Source organism: Panicum virgatum, chromosome 4N (genome assembly GCF_016808335.1).
Source record: "Panicum virgatum strain AP13 chromosome 4N, P.virgatum_v5, whole genome shotgun sequence".
NCBI classification, from domain to species: domain Eukaryota; kingdom Viridiplantae; phylum Streptophyta; class Magnoliopsida; order Poales; family Poaceae; genus Panicum; species Panicum virgatum.
Genome location: NC_053148.1, coordinates 15,683,987 through 15,701,782, shown reverse-complemented (window position 1 = coordinate 15,701,782; position 17,796 = coordinate 15,683,987). Strand labels below are relative to the sequence as shown.

General features: G+C 48.8%; 1 protein-coding gene across 1 annotated transcript; it reads left to right on the top strand.

Annotated features, from left to right (window-relative positions):
• The first annotated feature begins 5,069 nt into the window (after positions 1–5,069).
• LOC120670625 (galactan beta-1,4-galactosyltransferase GALS1-like) lies at positions 5,070–9,148 on the top strand. The gene is made up of 2 exons (XM_039950768.1): positions 5,070–6,599; positions 8,416–9,148. Exons 1-2 carry the CDS (start codon positions 5,416–5,418, stop codon positions 8,759–8,761), a joined length of 1,530 nt encoding a protein of 509 aa, XP_039806702.1. The 5' UTR covers positions 5,070–5,415; the 3' UTR covers positions 8,762–9,148.
• The last annotated feature ends 8,648 nt before the right edge of the window (positions 9,149–17,796 follow it).

Here is a 17,796-nt window from a genome sequence, read left to right as displayed (position 1 = left end):
CAGTAAGGACCGGCTCCAGACGCCGGAGCCTATCCGAGGCGGAGTTCAGCACTAGGAGGGCGTCAGCTATCGAAGCTGGCGGCTCCGCCACTTGGATTGGGCTCATTCCAAGCGGCACCAGTGCTAAGCTCACTTCGGATGCCCAGTCAGTGATTCGCTGGGCCCCCGCGCGTTGGTCCTCCTCGTACCTCCGGTCCGCCTCCTGCACCCGGGTGTCCAGAGCTGCCTTGGAGACCTCCATCTCGCGGGACCTCTCCTCGAGCTCGGCCTTCCTCTTCTCAACTGACTCCTTCTGCTTTTTGAGGGAGTCGCGCTGGCGCCCAAGTAGTTTCTCCATGTTGGCGGTGAGGGACTCCCGCTTATTGAGAGACTTCCGGTCCTCCTCCAGCTCCGCCTCGGCAATAGCTAGCTTGCTGGCCCTCTCCTGCAGTTGCTCGCACCATCCTTGCAGAGTCGCAGAGAGATTGTCGAGCTCCTGCCTACGGACCTCGAGACCCTGGCTGCGAGTCTCCAGCTCGGACTGCTGGGCCGCGAGGCGAGTCTCGAGTTCGGACCGCTGAGCCGCGACGCTGACAACCTCCAGGGCAAAGGTCTCCTCCCGCTGCGCCGCGGTTTTCTCCCGGCTCGATACTGCGAACTCTCGGTCGAACACCTTCCGAAGATTGGCTCGGTAGGCCTCTTGGTCGGCCTTGAGTTTGGACCGAGCTTCCGCAGCATGGGAGGCTTCAGCCTTCGTATGCGCTTCCAGGCGGGTGTGCCAGTCAGAGAGGCGCTGGCGTTTGCTCTCTAGGGCAGCCCACTCCCGTCGGAAGGCCGCCTCGGCGGAGGAGGTTGCCTCCACTATCGATCGCCGGACCTGGACCAGCACCTGGGGGAGGGGATTCGCTTCCACCTCTGGGGGTTGGAGCTGGAGGAGCTGCCTACCAAAGACCACCTCCAGCTCCTCCTCTGCTGCACGATCGAAGCTGGAGGTAGGGACTTCAGGCGCAGGCATCGGGACCTCAGTTGCCGTTGTGCTCGCCGCCGCAGCACTTGTCGCCATCGCGCTCGCCGCCGCCGAATACGGTGTTGGCGCGATTGTCGCCATAGCTGGGGTCTCGAGGGCCACCGCGTCGGGTGCGGATGCACCCACCGCCGCCGCATCAGACGTGGCCGCGTCCGGCACTGGTGCATCCGCCGCCGCCACATCGGGTGCGGCTGCGCCCGACACCGGCGCCTCCGCCGCTGCCACCTCGGGTGCGGCTGCGCCCGACACCGGCGCCTCCGCCGCTGCCACCTCGGGTGCGGCTGCTCCCGACACCGGCGCCTCAGCTGCCGCCGCGTTAGGCGCAGCAGCGCCTGACATCGGCGCACCAGCCGCCGTCGTGTCGGGCGCCACCGGGCTTGCGGAAGCCGCCGCACCTACGCACTCCGCACCCGTCGTCGCACCCACCGTCGTCGCCGAGGCCACTGACACCTGGACCCCCGCTGACGGACCAGCGGCGGCGGAAGAACTGCTTGAGCGTGGAGCCCTGGCAACAAAGAGAAGGAGCCTTCAGCACAAAGCGGAGCATCGAGAATAAGGGGTGTGGCCAGAATAACATTAACCCTGAGGCGATGGGTCTCCAGCGTCCGTGGAGGCCCGACGACTGCTTCTGCTGCTGCCGCTGCTCCTGTGGCTGCTCCTGCTAATGCTGTTGCTCGCGTGGCTGCCGCTGCTGTTGTTGCCGCCGGGGGGAGGTGTCTCTCGGCAGTGATGGTGGCGGCGCGTCCACCTCGGAGGTCCCGCGATGGCCGGGGGCCCGGGAGCTGCCCTGGCCCGCGTCCTCGGCGGACCTCTGGCGCTGCGCGGCCGGCTCCCCAACTAGGGTCCCGTCACCCCGCTGCAACCTGCGCCGGCTCGCATCCCCCGACGATGCACTGGAGCTGCTCCGGGCCTGGCTGGGACCGCTCGTGGCGGCGTTACCAGCCACGGCCTGCTTGCCCTTCGCGGTGGGGCCGGACCCCACGATGCTCGACACGGCTTGATCCCCGGACGCACCAGGGATCCGGAACCCACTGTTCGGGTCGCATCCGGTCTGGCGTGCGGCCAGCCCGCCGTCGTCGAGAGTTGGCAGGGTGGCCAGCACCGCGGTTCTCAGGCGCGAGTCCTCGCAGAGGGTGACAACACCCTGGGGGAGGATCAGGTTCTCCGGGATGAAGGCGTCCCCCGTCACCGCCCGCACCAGGACCTCCAAGTCTTCCTGGGTCAGGTCACTCCCCTCTCTGCGGTGGGTCCTGCTACAGTCGTTGAGGCCGGTGAAGCTCCAAGCAGGGCGCGGCCGCTGCTTCAGGGGGGGCGATCCGGCGCTTCAGGAAATCTCCGAGCACGTGCAACAAGGTGAGGCCGCTCTCCGCCAGCGACCTGATCTTGCCCAGCACGGAGTCGAACTCCGGCTGCAGGGACGGCTTGGCCCTCCAGGATGCTCGGTCGGTGGCGGGTCCCTCGGTCGGCAAGGCGAGGCGCTCGTTGGCTTCGGCGGTGGCGATCACCCAATCCTTGCGCCACTCCTCCCACTTCCCGCCAGTAAGGCCGGGAATGTAAGGCGTCGGCAGGTCGCTCCTTGTCTTGAAATAATACGCCCCCACCTCATCCTTCGCCCTCTTGGACTTCACCAGTATGAAGAAGTAGCAGAAGAGGATGACGCAGGGCCGCACTCCCACGAACATCTCGCACAAATGGACGAAGATGGACGTCAGGAGGAGGGAGTGGGGCGTAAGGTACTGAAGTTGGAGGCCGAAGTCTTCCAGCAGCAACAGCAGGAACGAAGAGATCGGCAGCCCCACGCCGGCGGAAATGTGCGAGGTGAATAGCAGAAATTCCCCAGCGCGGAGGTTGCCGAGGGGAACCGAGCCTGCTCGAATCCCCCAAGTAGTCTCCTGAGCACTCCATCCAAGCAGGCGGCGCACCGTGCTCAGCTCCTCCTCTGACTGGAAACGGCGGGGATGAGCAAGGGAAGCCATCTCTCTGTGGAGGTGAGAAGCAATCTGCGCGGGGGAGCAAGGGGCAAGGAAGCTCGAAGGCAAAGGGGCGCAAAGGTTGGAAGGAAGAAGGCGAATGCGGGAAAGTAACCGCGCTATGCGGTTCGCCCCATTATAAGCCTGACTCAACCAGCGCGCCCCGGAACCGTCGCTGGAAACCAAGCGACGCCCGCACCTGGTGTTAACCGCCCAGACCATGACGAGGGGGCCCAGGCCCACCTGTCGGGGAGAGCGGGTAACAAACAAAGGTGTGAAAAGGCGGGATCTGAACCATCGCCCACGCGCGAAGCGAGGCGGAAGCTAAGCTGACGTGCGCGTATTAAGCGCTGGCGTGGCCAAGCTTTTCGGGGACTGCGTCGGTAGTAAATATCTCGTTTAATCCGGCCGCAATAATGCCGAGCGTCGCGCTGGCCAGGTGAACCACTATGCGTGGGGACCATGAATCAGTAAGCCGTTGCAATATGATGAGGCAGCAAACAACCCGATAGATGGTCAGAGCCGGTCAAGACCCCTGCAGTAAGAAGCCTCAAGCTATGCAGAGCCAAATCGCAGTAGTGGCCCCACCTGTGGGTTCGTACCTCCCCCGAGGTGGGCCCGGGGGCCACTGTCGGTACCCTGTAGCAGGGATACCCACTCATACTGCAGCAAGGCAGGACCTGCGTAGTTATCTGTAACTATGCCCAAGGGACGGAGCAGCCGGGCCCCACGGGTCAGGCCCTTGCCTCGCCAGGACAACGGCCCCGGACCCGTTCCCCGCTTGGGGACGGGCCCGGGGACGCCACGTGCCCATGAGGAAAGTAAGCTCCGAGCTGACAGCCGAGGCCGCGGACCCCCATAGGGGTCCGGTACCTCCCACGTCCATCCGGACCTCCCACGCGGTAGAACCAACATACCGCCGGGGGTCCGGAGCTGCCGCGTGTCCCGGAGGCGCGGGCGCGGGCTCGTGCGCGAGCCTTCCGCTGGAAGACTCGTCCACCCACCGCATTCAATGCGGGTGGTTGAGGCGTGCTCTGCCGCCGCGGCATGCGGGGGCAGCCTTTGTCAGGTCTCACTGTGCACCGCGTATCACCAAGGTACACAGTGCAGCCGCCTGCGCCGCACCCACGCAGAGCTCGTCTGCCGCATTAATTGGATACGACGGCACGTCACTTTTCCATCATGCCGCCTACGCCGCAAGCTACACGACCCGTTCAGCTACGTGGTAGGCGACGCCGCTAGCTACGTCTGGTGCCGTTCCGACAAGACAGCGCCTGTACATGCTGAACGGGGGACTCCAGGAGCAGGCAAGGGAATCCAGAAGAGAGATCTCCTCCGCCTGCGACGCCGTAATGTATGAATAGTACATTATTCTATACCGCACTAGTTGGGCCCACCTGTCGGGGACCCAACGGCCATGTACGCGTCCCCTTGAGATATAAAAGGGAGGCGCTCGCTGAACACTACAAGCTCTCTGGATCACACACACAGGCTCGCGCAAGCTCTCACAGACTCTCTCGAGGTAAGGCAATACAACACACAGTGGACGTAGGGTATTACGCTCCGGCGGCCCGAACAACTCTAAACCCTTGGTGTTCATCGTGTTCTAGAGCGAGATCGAACTAGTCGCTAGCTAACCCCCGAGTACTCACCCTCTGGGCTTAGGCGGGTGCATTCCGCCACCCGGCTGTGGTTTGCCACACCACGACAGAACTGTAAATCGTGAGACGAATCTAATGAGCCTAATTATAACGTGATCAGACACTAACTTGCTACAGTAATGCTACAATAAGCATGCTCTAATGATGGATTAATTAGGCTCATTAGATTCGTCTCGATAAGATCTGTAATTAGTTTTGTGATTAGTCTATATTTAATACTTTAAATATTGAAAATTCCTTTTCAAAAATATAAAAATACAAAATACAAAGTTATCTAAACACCCCCTGATTTCGCTTCAAACTTTGCAAGTTCTATGTTGATAAAGGTTTCCAGTACAGTACAGGAGTAATTGCGCTGAAGCAAAGAAAAAAATAGAAGAAGTTGACAGTCCAATCCCAGGACCGAGACAAAAGCTCCTCACTGTTCGGTGCGGAGCCAGGCCAGAGAGAGAGACAGAGAGAGCGCACACCTCACTCGTCTCGTCCAGTCAGTTGCTCGCTCATCGCCTTTCTTCCTGTTCGCCGTCTTCAATTCCTCCCCAATTCGCCCCGCATTCCCCTTGGGTGCCTTGTTCCAGCTCGCCGGTTGATCTCCTTCCCCATTTGGGCCTCCCCGGTGCGAAAGCTACCCAGGAAACTCGGAGGAAGTGGTCGGGCAGGTAGGCGAGCAAGAACCGCCGCCGCGCGCACGTTCTCCTGCTCCTGCTCCGCGTGCCGTGCGCCTCACCCTCCTCCCAGCGGCGCGGATCGAGGGGCCGCGGACCGGATCGGCGGGCCGATGAAGCCCGCCGCCAGGAAGGACGCCGGCGCCGGCGCATTCGGCGTCTCCTGCTTCGACATCAAGTCCTTCGTTGCCTCCCTCGCGCTGCTCACGCTCATCCTGGCGCTCTGGCAACTCCACCCCTACCAGCCGCTCCTCTCCGCCTCCTCCCGCTCCTCCTGCCCTCTCCTCCCCCGCCATCCCGTCTCAGCATCCTCTCGCGCCGCCGCCGCATTCCCCGCCGCCGACACAAAGACGGCCGCTTCGACCGTTCCCGCCGTCGCGGCGGCGAAGCCGGCCGAGGCCGTGCTGCCAGCGGCCCGCCCGCGGGACCCCAACAAGCGGGAGCTCCGGCCGTACGGCAGCGCGGCGGCGCTGTTCGTCCAGATGGGCGCGTACCGGGGCGGGCCTCGAACCTTCGCCGTCGTCGGGCTCGCCTCCAAGCCGGCGCACGTCTACGGCACCCCCTACTTCAAGTGCGAGTGGGTGCCCAATCCGGACCCGGCGTCGCCGGCGCCGCCGCGGCCCGTCCGGACCAAGGCCTACAAGATGCTCCCGGACTGGGGGTACGGCCGAGTCTACACCGTCGTCGTCGTCAACTGCACCTTCCCCACCAACCCCAACGCCGGCAACCGCGGCGGGAAGCTCCTCGTCCACGCCTACTACTCCACCGCCTCCCGCCGCTACGAGCGCTTCGTCGCGCTCGAGGAGGCGCCGGGCTCCTACGACGACTCCCGCTTCCGGCCGCCATTCCCCTACGAGTACCTCTACTGCGGCTCCTCGCTCTACGGCAACCTCAGCGCCGCCCGCATGCGGGAGTGGCTCGCCTACCATGCCCATTTCTTCGGGCCCAGCTCGCATTTCGTGCTCCATGACGCCGGCGGCGTCAGCGCGGAGGTCCGGGCGGTGCTGGATCCGTGGGTCAGGGCCGGCCGGGTCACCGTCCAGGACATCCGGGCGCAGGCGGAGTATGACGGCTACTACTACAACCAGTTCTTAGTGGTGAACGATTGCCTCCATCGGTACCGGCACGCCGCGAATTGGACCTTCTTCTTCGACGTCGACGAATACATCTACCTCCCTGACGGCCGCACGCTGCAAGAGGTACTCGGGCAGCTGGAGCGCTACACGCAGTTCACCATTGAGCAGAACCCCATGTCTAGCAAGCTCTGCGTCGAGGATCTAAACAAGGAATACTCGAGGTGTGCTTTTCTTGCCCAATTGGCCGTTCTTTATGTTGATTGTTGCTGCAATTGTTTATGCTGTCGCTGCTTTTGTGGGAGTCTTTCCTAGATTGTTTATTTCTGGAGAGTGCAATGCATCTCCAGTCATTGTCATTCGTCACTTATCGGAGCCTCTTCAACTTGCTAGGACAAGAGTCAACATCTAGTAGTTTTTGTTTATGTGTTAGGTTGATTGGATAGTGTGACTGTTTCCGAAAGGTTGAGCCTTTGTGGGCAGTTTTACCTGGCCATTGGGTTCGCTGAATTAAACTTATGCATATGGCAAATAAAATTCCTCTCTAGCATTCCTACACTGGAGTTAAATGGTTCATTTGTCCTTTTTAAGTACACATATATGTCCATCAATGGTATCAGTGTATTTCACATAGCCTAGATGAATTCTATATACAAGCAGACTAGCAAGTGCTCGTAACTGTGATTACAAATCTTGCACTTCTTAAAAATTGAGTGTGAAAATTATTTACTGAGAGACAGAAAATGCTATGACTGTGGCAAATAATGAATTTATTGCCAAGGCGCAATCTCAGATATGTAAATTGACAACCAATGGCTTTCTGGACTCTGAGTAGCCATACAAGTCACAGTCGGGTTCACAGTGTGTAGTTCCATATGTGATTGCTATAGCTTTTAATTTTGCAGTTTAGCTCTTCTATGTTTTCTGTTGTAATCTTGTTCAGAGCAGCAATTAATTTTGGTCATTGATGATGTCCAATTATTTAGTTTAACATTGTTGGAGTCCTTGAGTACTTTCTTTCAGAACTTTTGTTTTCTCATTGAAACTCAAGTTCTGGTATGCCTATAGCAACCATACGAAATGCTTGTTCATATTTGATATTTCAGAAATTAGTAGTGTACAGCATGTCAGTGATTATATGTGTAAAAGAAAAACCCATATTGCAATCATGTTGTGTGAAATGAGCAAAGGCAGAGCCAGTCATAGTGGCTTGTGGAGTCTAGTAATACAAATGTTAGTGTCTGATCTGTTAAATTATCATTGATTCTTGTGCTTCCCATTTAATCTACATTATAGGTAACAGTTCTTTCGTAGAAAGCTAGGTATATCATGATTTCGTATGCTGACTGTTTTAAATCACAAGATAGATATCTTATGTATTTCTGTATAGAGAAACATACCAATATTCCTCGAACACCTTCAGCCACTATTTAGCTGGGGTAACAGATAACAAGTCAAATTGATGGGAATACCACTCTCCCTGCTACGCTAGTCTAGTTGCAGTAGTTATTGGGATCAAGAAGCCCAGTGTAGGATCGATTCACACTTAGATAGGCAACCAGAGGGGTGCGACATATATTTGCCTTTATGTTTCATATATTCCTCTGCTGTTTCAAACTAGTTGGCTGTTAAAGGATCTGTTTGCGGTTGATGTTCTTTGAAATCTGGTTAGAAGAATGTTTGCCAATTCTAGAGTGGTTTTGTTGTTGCTAATCACAATTAGTATCTGCTCCCAAAATAGAAATAAATAAGGACTTCCACAGAGCACCTAAATGTCAAATCGGGCCTTTTGGTTGACACAATGTATTATCAGCCTTTTTTTTGTGACTTGTATTATCAGCCCTTTTGGTACTCTGTGTTTTGCATTTTATGGGCAAATCCTGAGTGCATCATTGTCTGACCATTGTGCTACAGAGTGCTTATTGCCCTTTATTTTTGGCTTTTATTTGCTGTGCTTGAAATACTGTCATGCTGACTGTTTCGCTACAAAGTTACCACTAATGTCAGATGCTGATTCGTTTGATGTCACTGATTATTCAGGGAATGGGGGTTTGAGAAACTCGTCTTCCGTAATTCGATCACTGGAGTCAGGCGAGATCGCAAATATGCAATCCAAGCTCGGAACGTGTACTCCACAGGTGTACACATGTCGCAAAATGTTATTGGGAGGACAAGCCACAAGACAGAAAGCTTGATCCGATACTACCATTATCACAACTCAATCAACGTCATGGGGGAGCCCTGCAGGGAATTTGTGCCAAAGCCCACTAATGGGAGCAAGCTAATGTTCGAGGGGATACCGTATGTTTACGATGACAACATGAAGCGTTTGGCAGGTGAGATCAAGCGCTTTGAGGAGGCGACAATTGGGTCCACCCATACATAGCATCGGTGCAAGAACACCGTCGGTACATATAGAGTTCGATTATTTATGATACCTTGAGCCCATGGGCATGTGCTTCCCATGGTTCCTGTCTTGTGTGCTTTTAGCCCATATTCCAGCAAACACAGGGAAGGAATCTGATTTAATGGTTGACTTAGTGTAAAGTTTCGGTTTCCGTTAATATTCTCCTTTCTGTGGGGTGTAATGCCTTTATGCTGCATTTTCTTTACTTCCCCTACTGTTGTCTTTGATGTTGTTTTCCATATCTCTTTATAGATTTGTGTAGACCGACAGTGTTGTGCTTGATCAGATTCTTCTGAACTCCTATAGGTGGCAGTGTAAAGTGTCTGATTATTATTTAACTTAATTTCACTATCTGAATTGATTGGATATGGATGCACTTTGTTTCTGCCCAACCAAACTGCAGAACCCGTTCTAAGACTTTTGTTAGGCTTTAACAGTGGAGCATAATGTTCCTTCCCGTGGATCTTCTCTGTCATGTACTTCGGGTAGAAAAAAGGTGTTGCAAGTAATGGTGCAGCAGCGAGGACTGAGGTACAAAAAGGAAGGCTGCATATATAGGATTCAATGCAAGATCTGGCCTTATGCGTTGGGTGGTGAGCTGTGTTAGGCATGCGGTTGCCGTCCCTAGCTGTCCAATACGGCATGGACCTGATTGTGGCGAGAAGCTGATGGTGAAGGGAGAGCAGAATACTCCATAGAAGGATACTGACACCTGAGGATGGATACAGAAGTACAGATCGATACAGCCATTCAGGCATACAGCTCCATCTGCTTCCATCTTAATACAATGAGTGGTATTTGTGTTTGCCGAACATACAGCTCCACTGATTTGTTCATTTCGGGACGCTAGTTTCAACCATTATTCATCTTAATACAATGAGTGGCAGTTTCTCTTTGTTTCTAAGTCTAATTTCAACTAGTGCGTGTATTATGCAGGGACAATGCTGGCGAGTACATGGTGTTATGGATAAGTAGGCAGGAAGGCGTGCTTCAGCGCGAGTTAGGCGTAGACTATGTATGTGCAAGTGCGCTAGCCTAATCATTTGTTTCATTTTTCCTTCTTTCTTTTCTTTGCCTTCTCTTTTTTCTTTCAAACGCACGTTCTGCAATCAAAACAGCTTTATTTGTATGCTAAGTGGGAAAACATAAGTATATCACAAACGATTTGGACATAAAAAGTTGTATGTTGCACAGAGCACTACAGTTCATATAAAGATCAAATTCATCTGATATCATATGAAAGAGTTATATGGTTACTTTGAAGTTGCTCGTCGAATGGACTGAATTTCGCCACTTCAAAGGACGGAAATTAGATATATTGTAATGCCATTCGGCAAAAAAAAAATGCTGTGGGTACTTGAAATGAACAAATTAGTTTATTTTGCTAAAACTTCGCAATGCTAGTTTTTCTTCTATGAAATAGCAAAATTTTGTCTAATGCTTATTCATGTAATTACTGGACCAAACAGACTTCCAAAAATAGAAAATTCTCCTCTATCCTTTCCCTTACCTTGGCATATGAATATAGGATACATTACCAAGCATGCTGGTAATGCCAGACCAGACTATGCATAATGCATGCATGCCAGACGACTCTGAATTTTCAGATCAAACGCAACCACTAACCTACCAGAGAAGGCCTCTTCCAGGATGACTGCAGGTAAATAAAATGACACTCTAACAATAAACACAAGAGACTATGGAAGATACAACTTAAAAAACACTCAATCCACTTGCAGCCATTGACACACATTATTAAAAGCAATGGCCAAAAACTATTAACTTAGTAGAATAATCTATCAAAATGATGTTGAAGATTAGCAGGACAAAGGAAATTCTTGATACTAACTAGAGCTACATTGTAATGTAATCTACTATGTTGCAACAACCTTATCTTAATTGTTTGTTTGGAAGCACCTCAATCTGCATATATTACACTGAGAGTGACTGAAGTATAGTGTCTTTGGACTAACAAGGACCACAGTATAATTTGGAGAACTAACTCTGTAGATCTCAACAATCTTATTTGCAGCATATGGATTTCTAAGTATTTTGTTTCTCCTGGACACTGCGATTTGGTTCATTGTCTAGTGATAAACAAATACAAATATGAAACTGAAAGTAGCACATTGCTGTATATTCAACATTTCAATAATGAAATATAACAACATTTTGTAATAATGTGCTAGAAGAAACTATTTTTTCCTGAGTTCATCTGAGTCAGTGTTATCTCTATCTAATCGAAATGTTTATAAACATAATAAACTGATTAAATGCTTGCCTAGCCGTACCTAGCTCTTGCAATACTGCACCTATATTCAATTATATGCCAAGCAACACTCGAGACTCCAAATATCTATGTCTTGCAATAAAGGCTACATCATATTGGTGTGGTCAAAATGGAAACATGCATGGCTAGGAAAACCCCACATGTGTTTTTTCAAATCTTTTTCGGTTCATTGTTCATGTTTTCGAACCGATCTAGATAAACACAAAGAAAACAGGAAACGGCAGGAAGAAAACCCCAAAAAATATTTAGTGATCTGTTGCAAGGCATTTGCAGAAGTATGTTAATATTTTCAACTGATTAATGGTAAACTGTGATGAGTTGCACACGACATAAAATTTAGTGATCAACATAACTGAGTGGTTGTGTATTCACCTGAGCATGGGAATAAAAAGCATTCACTTTTATGTAGTTATTTTTATTAATGCAATGATATCCAGCTCTACTGTGTATCTGAGAAAAAGAGATGCAGTTGCCGCGTAAAGAGACTCTGTATCCCCTTCTAGTGCCATATTTTAGAGTCAATGAAAAGTTCTCACAAGTCTTGATGTAGACAAACATACTGCTTCAATAATATCGAAAAACATGGACATATTTATTCTCTACAACACAGATGAACTGTTGGATAGGTGCTTGTTTCGAAATGCCATTGGGTAAAGCCATAAAGCTACTAAAGAATTATAAGTTGTAATCAAGGGTAAACGTTAAAACTGTAACAACAAACATAGATAAGCATTTTGGAAAGATATTGACATAATCTATTCACCTGTTCAAGCATTACTTGTGTGGATGCTTGTAAATGCTCCCACAGTTCAAGAATTATACCCGTTGGCAACAAAGTTGTTATTTCCATTTGCGAAAAGGTTCATGACAATAAAGTTCCCATCATAATAAGAAAAATAATGTGCCCCTTGCCAACCCATAACAAGAAAATTGATAGCTAGGCAACAAAGGTTATGCTGAACAAAAGAAATTTATAATGTCTCTAAGACTCTAACATAAGTTACGTTGCATATGTAAGCAATACAAAATCTATTGAACTTATTGATAGTACAGTGTGAAGGTATTAGAGGTCAAACCTTTCACAGTCAGCATCAATCAATAACATTAAATAAAGGGGGTACTTTAACATTATTTTTATTCAATGCTGGACACAATTCGTGCATATAGTATCAGGAGAAGATTAAACCTTATAGGGAATTTACAAGTAGATAACATATATATTATATCCACTACCGTAAGATACTCATGAAAAATCAAGAGGTCTTAACTTGTGGCCTTTAATTTGCCGAACTGCTTTTACTTACTATTTAGCATCAATTCGACCTCATGATTGAGAAGTGCGCAATAAATATCATGGGCTTAACTTTGACAAAAGCAATTTCATGATAAAAAACTGTATTCTTTCATAAACTCTATGAGAACATAGAGATCATGTCGTAATGTAATCTATTGTAATAAAGCAAGGAAAGCAGTATATAATGATCACAATTATCTTAAGTAACAACCAAAGTTAGTAAATGACTATTACTAGGACCAACCTTCACGTTATTAAGTTAGTAAATGACTATTACTAGGACCAACCTTCACGTTATTATGGCCTTTGGGGACCTTGCAGAGTCTGAACCAATGGTGCTGAAGTCAAACTTTGTGCCGTGCATGAGATCATAATTTATCATTCATTTATTACCAATGGTTTAAACTTATATTTTGAAAAATTAAGAAGGGTAGAGCAACATAATTACCATGGAACAGAAAGAGAAACAACACTTTTAGAAAATTTGATCCAAAATTTTCACTAAGCTTACTCTAGATACCATGAATGCCCTAACATGAATCATTTAGTTGAAGAAAAAAATGATACAAGACAGATGTGGGTTCTCAAATAGTTAAAAACATGCAGAATAAAGGAAGAACCAGTAGATCTGAAAAATGAATGGCTCAATTTTTTCTCCACCATTGCAAGTTCTTATGGACACATTGTGAATCTTGAGATCCTCAACACCCATCATACTTACTGGTGTCTTTCCAAAACTAAAGGAGTTGAAGAAGGCCAAATATGGCTCATAACCAGTAAAGCGGCATTGTAAATCTCAAATTTAATGCTAATGCCAATGTTGTTGCCTGTTGGTACTTGATCTAATATATGTCTATCGTTAGCCTCAAACTAACTTCATAAATAAAGCTAAAAAAGATGAATCATCTTCTATTCTTGTTCCTGGTTGTTTATTTCTCACTTTCCAAATATCACGGGCCAGTTTGTAATCTAATGCAAGTCTAACCAGTTTGTAATCTAATGCAAGTCTACTGTAAGCCTCAAAATCAATTTCATAAAGCCAAAAAAAACCTGAAGCATTACTTTCCTTGCTAATTAACTGCTTGTTTCTCACTTCCCAAATGTCATGAACCAATTTGTATTAGAATGGAAAAATAAATAGAGTGCTCAAGATTGGTGTAGGTAAAAAATATGTAGATTCTAGTTTATGACAAAATAGAGCACACACACACACACACACGTGATTTAATATGGAACAAAAAGGTGTTGAAACTCCAAAGCTATGGATGAAGAAACGAGCAACATATGACAATGCAAAAAATAAAAGACAAAAACAAGCAACAATGGATCACCAAGAATGTGCAAGTTAACCTGGACAGGAAAATCAACCAGCAAAGTGAACTATCTTAAAGTGTTCAAGAGACATGATCAAACATTTCAGTCACCACTCACCACGTAAACATGTTAATATAAAGTTCCCTTGATTTTCAACATATTTGAAATAATAGAGAGAAGCAAACAGACACCCATAAAATTATATTAATCCTAGAAAGTAAATCATAAACTCATTGGCCGGTTTCCATGGTAAAGAGCAATAGATTGGGAGCTTACTGGTAACAATTGGCAGTAGGTGACTTGATTCAGCAAGAAATGATGATACATGTACAATCCAAACCCCATCATCCTAATCAACCAACACAAACAACATTTAAGAAACAATAATCAAAATCCGATGAATCCATGTAAACGAAGGTTCTGATCTAATTTTTTGGTTTCCATCATAACGAGAGATCGAGGAGCAGCTGACCACAACAAAAATGGAGCATTCATCCCTGGCATTAGTACTGGATGTGTTTTGTGCCAGTACTAACATGTGCATTTAGTACCAGTCCGAAAGAAGAGTGCCCGAGGAGCCATTTAGTACCGGTTGAGAACACCAAATTGTACTTTAACAACTCCTTCGACAATGGCTAGATTCCTTGGAGTCAATTTAGTACTGGCTGGTAGCCGCTCCAACTGGTACTAAATTGCCTAGATGCAACTTAGTACCGGTTGGTGGCTCTAATCGCTCCTAGCCTCAGCTAGCACCAGTTGGAAAACACTAACCGGTACTAAATACTCGACACATTAAAACGGCCACCTTCTTCCTCCCCTAGCCCGAGCAGCTCATTTGTTCTTCATCATCCCTTGTTCATCCATGGCGCCATAGGGGAGTTGTCGCCCGATTTCTCCATTTTCTTGGAGATTTCACTTATCCAAGTTTTGTAAAGGTTAGCAACTCCATCCTTCTTGATTCATGGTTAGTTTGCGAGTTGTTATGCTTTGTAGGTAGACAAATTTATGATTTTTGGAATGATGGAGAATGGTGAGATTTTGTATTTATACATGTACTAACTTTATGACAGAATATTTTTCGATAGAGTGCCACATCCTACATTTCAACCTTTATTTATGGTTAGTTTGCTATTTTTATGCAATTTTTAGAATGAGGGATAATGGAGGAGAATGGAGAGATTTTGTATTTGTAAATGTAGTGTAAATAATCTGTATTGGATAGATTGTAATTTCCTACTTCATTATGTAATGTTTTTTTTTGCATTTTTTAATGAAAACTTTTATGCCCTACAGTTAGAGATATTTAATTTTTTAAAGAATGCATATAATATGAACACATTCTAAAGAAAGTTTAGTCCTTCGTAATAGTAATATTGTTTCATCATATTATTTAAATGTAGGATGTGGCAATCTATAAAAAATATCCGCTTAAAGTTTATCTATAACACATGTATAAATAAAATTTCTCTCCATTCTCCCTCGTTCAGAAAATCATAAAATTCTCTAGCTACAAAGCATAACAACCAGAAAACTAACAATGAATTAGGAGAGCGAGGATGAATTTGCTAACCTTTAGAACACTTGGATGAGTGAACTCTATAAGAAAACTGGACAAATCGGGCTGTACCTCCCCTATGGCGCCTTGGATAAACATGGGATGATGAAGAACAAATGAGCTGCTCGGGCTCGGGAGGAAGAAGGTGGCTTTTTTAATGTGTCAAGGTGGTATTTAATACTAGCTGGTGTTTCCAAGTGGTACTAGTCGAAGCCTTTAGTACAGGTTGAAGCCATCAACCAATACTAAGTTACATTTAGGAAATTTAGTACCACTTGGAGCCACCAGTGCGGTACTTTGCCCCAGGGAATCTACCTATTGTCAGAGGAGTATTTTATTACCGGTTGGTGTTCTCAACCGGTACTAAATGGTTTCCCGAGGCACCTTTCATTCGGACTGGTACTAAATGCACGTGCAACCATGAATGCTCCATTTTCTGGTAGTGGTCCGCACGGCCTATCTGTGTGTAGTGAGGCAAGGACGACGCCACGCCACATTTCGACAGCCCATATGAATAATTCAAATGACTAGCCTGATTGTGATCTTGGGCCTCAAACGTCACCCTGATCACCTGGCGTTGTGCGCTAGCATTCTGGATCCAACTCTGCATCTGGTTTCGCAAGCATACTATATTGGGCTGTGCTGACGACGTACAGTCTGACCTGATGCAGCGTGTAGGGCTTAAAGCAAATTGAGCTTTCGGCCAGGCCAGCATACTTGTCCAAGTGAAAAGTAAAGCATGTACCATTGCAGTACACATGCGGATGTCTGCTTTCCGACCAATGCAAATCTAATCAAAGGATACCACAGCACGGCAGTTTCAGAGCAGTACCATCAAGTCATCAACTCAAATCTCAAATAATAAGGATAGATAATAGGGCTGTATGTATATGGTAGGCATGAAATAAGGTATATATATTTGCATGTCGCTCTTTTTCTCGTATTGGAGGACAATGATATGAGTTGTTAATTAGGTTCTCAACACTACTACAAAAACGATTTGTAGCTACACCTCAAATTTTTTTTGGGGTGGACCAAAATTTGACCCGTTGCTAAAAATAGAGCTGAGCTACTATAGCAAACGACCCGCCCCTAAAAATACATTTTTAGGGGCGGGTGAGGGGCCCCTAAAAATGCAAGTAAGAAAACACAGTGTGTGTGCATTGGATGGTGATGATCCGTGTGCTTCCAAATTCTGCGACGCTATTGGTTGCACAAAGGATCAACGGGCCCACGCCTCCCTGCTCCCTGCCTCCTTTCCATTCTCCCCGTGTGAGCCTTATCTCTTTGGCTCATCCCTCTCGCGCTCCCTCTCTCGCCCTCCTGCCCGTCCTCTGCGACGCGGTGGCCAGGGGCGGCGACCTCCAGCGGCGGTGGCCGGGCGGCGACCTCCAGCGGCGGCCGGGCGGCCGGTAGAGCTCGCGACGGTGACCTCCAGCAGCGGCAGCCGTGCGGCGACCTCCAGCGGCGGCCGGGCGGACGGTGGAGCTCGCGGCGGGTCTGGGCCTCCCCCGCCGCATCCTTGCCAGAGTTGGGCGGCTGGACCACGTTGGGCGGCGCTCGAACCACCAGTGGCTCCCCACGGGCGGCGCGGAGGCCAGCGGGCGGCGGCTCCCCACGGGCGGCGTGGAGGCCGGCGGACGGCGCGGCGGCCGGCGGGTGCGGGCGGCCGTCGGGAGCGGGCGGCGCGGTGGCCGGCCGGTGGGAGGCGCGGTGGCCGGCGGCCAGCGGGGGTATTTTTTTTTAATTTTTCAATTTATTTGTAGGGGCGGGTTATACCGTGGTCGGCCCCTGAAGATCCATCTTTAGCAACGGGTTGTTCCATAGTCCGCCCTTACAGACCCCTTTCCAGGGGCGGGTGAGGGGTGACCCGCCCCTGGAAATGTATTTTTAGGGGCGGGTAACGTCCCCGCCCCTGCAAACTGCTATTTTTAGCAGCGAAAAGCAGGAGCGGCTACGGGTCCGCCCCTAAAAATGCTATTTCACCCGCCCTATAAATCTTTTTTTAGTAGTGCAAACATGTCATTACTTAGCAAAGAAGATCAGCGGATATATATATTTATAATTATTAAAAAGTGACCGCGCGCACCAGATGGAAGGTAACAAGAGCGCAATGGCGATCCGATCGATAGGATCAGCTCGGCGGATGCACCGTGCTGCAGCAGGTACCTAGACAGATCAGACAGGAACACGCTGCTCGCATATCCCAGAGTGATACCCCCGTCGCTGTCTCGGGCGTTCCGTAACCCAAACGAACAGCCCGTTGCCGTGGATGTACGTTCCTCTCGAGTGGTTTCCCAATAAAATCTTTTTCTTAGTTAATGATGGTATCTTATTATTTTTTTCATGGTATTATTTGAGAAGTTGTTTTTATAATTTTCTAATGATCACATTCCAACCCATCTATCGCATTGGAAAACCTCACAAAATCTCAATTATTGAACGGATGTAGACAATTGAAACAAGGATAGATATATACACGTCACGAGGCGATAAAAAGGTGATGCAGATGAGGATGGGAAATCCCTTTGCATATTGCGAGGCGTCTGCAAGCCCCATCG

What these genes read in the sequence shown, in the direction of transcription:
- LOC120670625 (XM_039950768.1), top strand. Translation starts at nt 5,416, where the DNA reads ATGAAGCCCGCCGCCAGGAAGGACGCCGGCGCCGGCGCATTCGGCGTC. An exon ending in CTAAACAAGGAATACTCGAG is followed by an intron (nt 6,600 to 8,415) that starts GTGTGCTTTTCT and finishes CTGATTATTCAG; the next exon opens with GGAATGGGGGTTTGAGAAAC.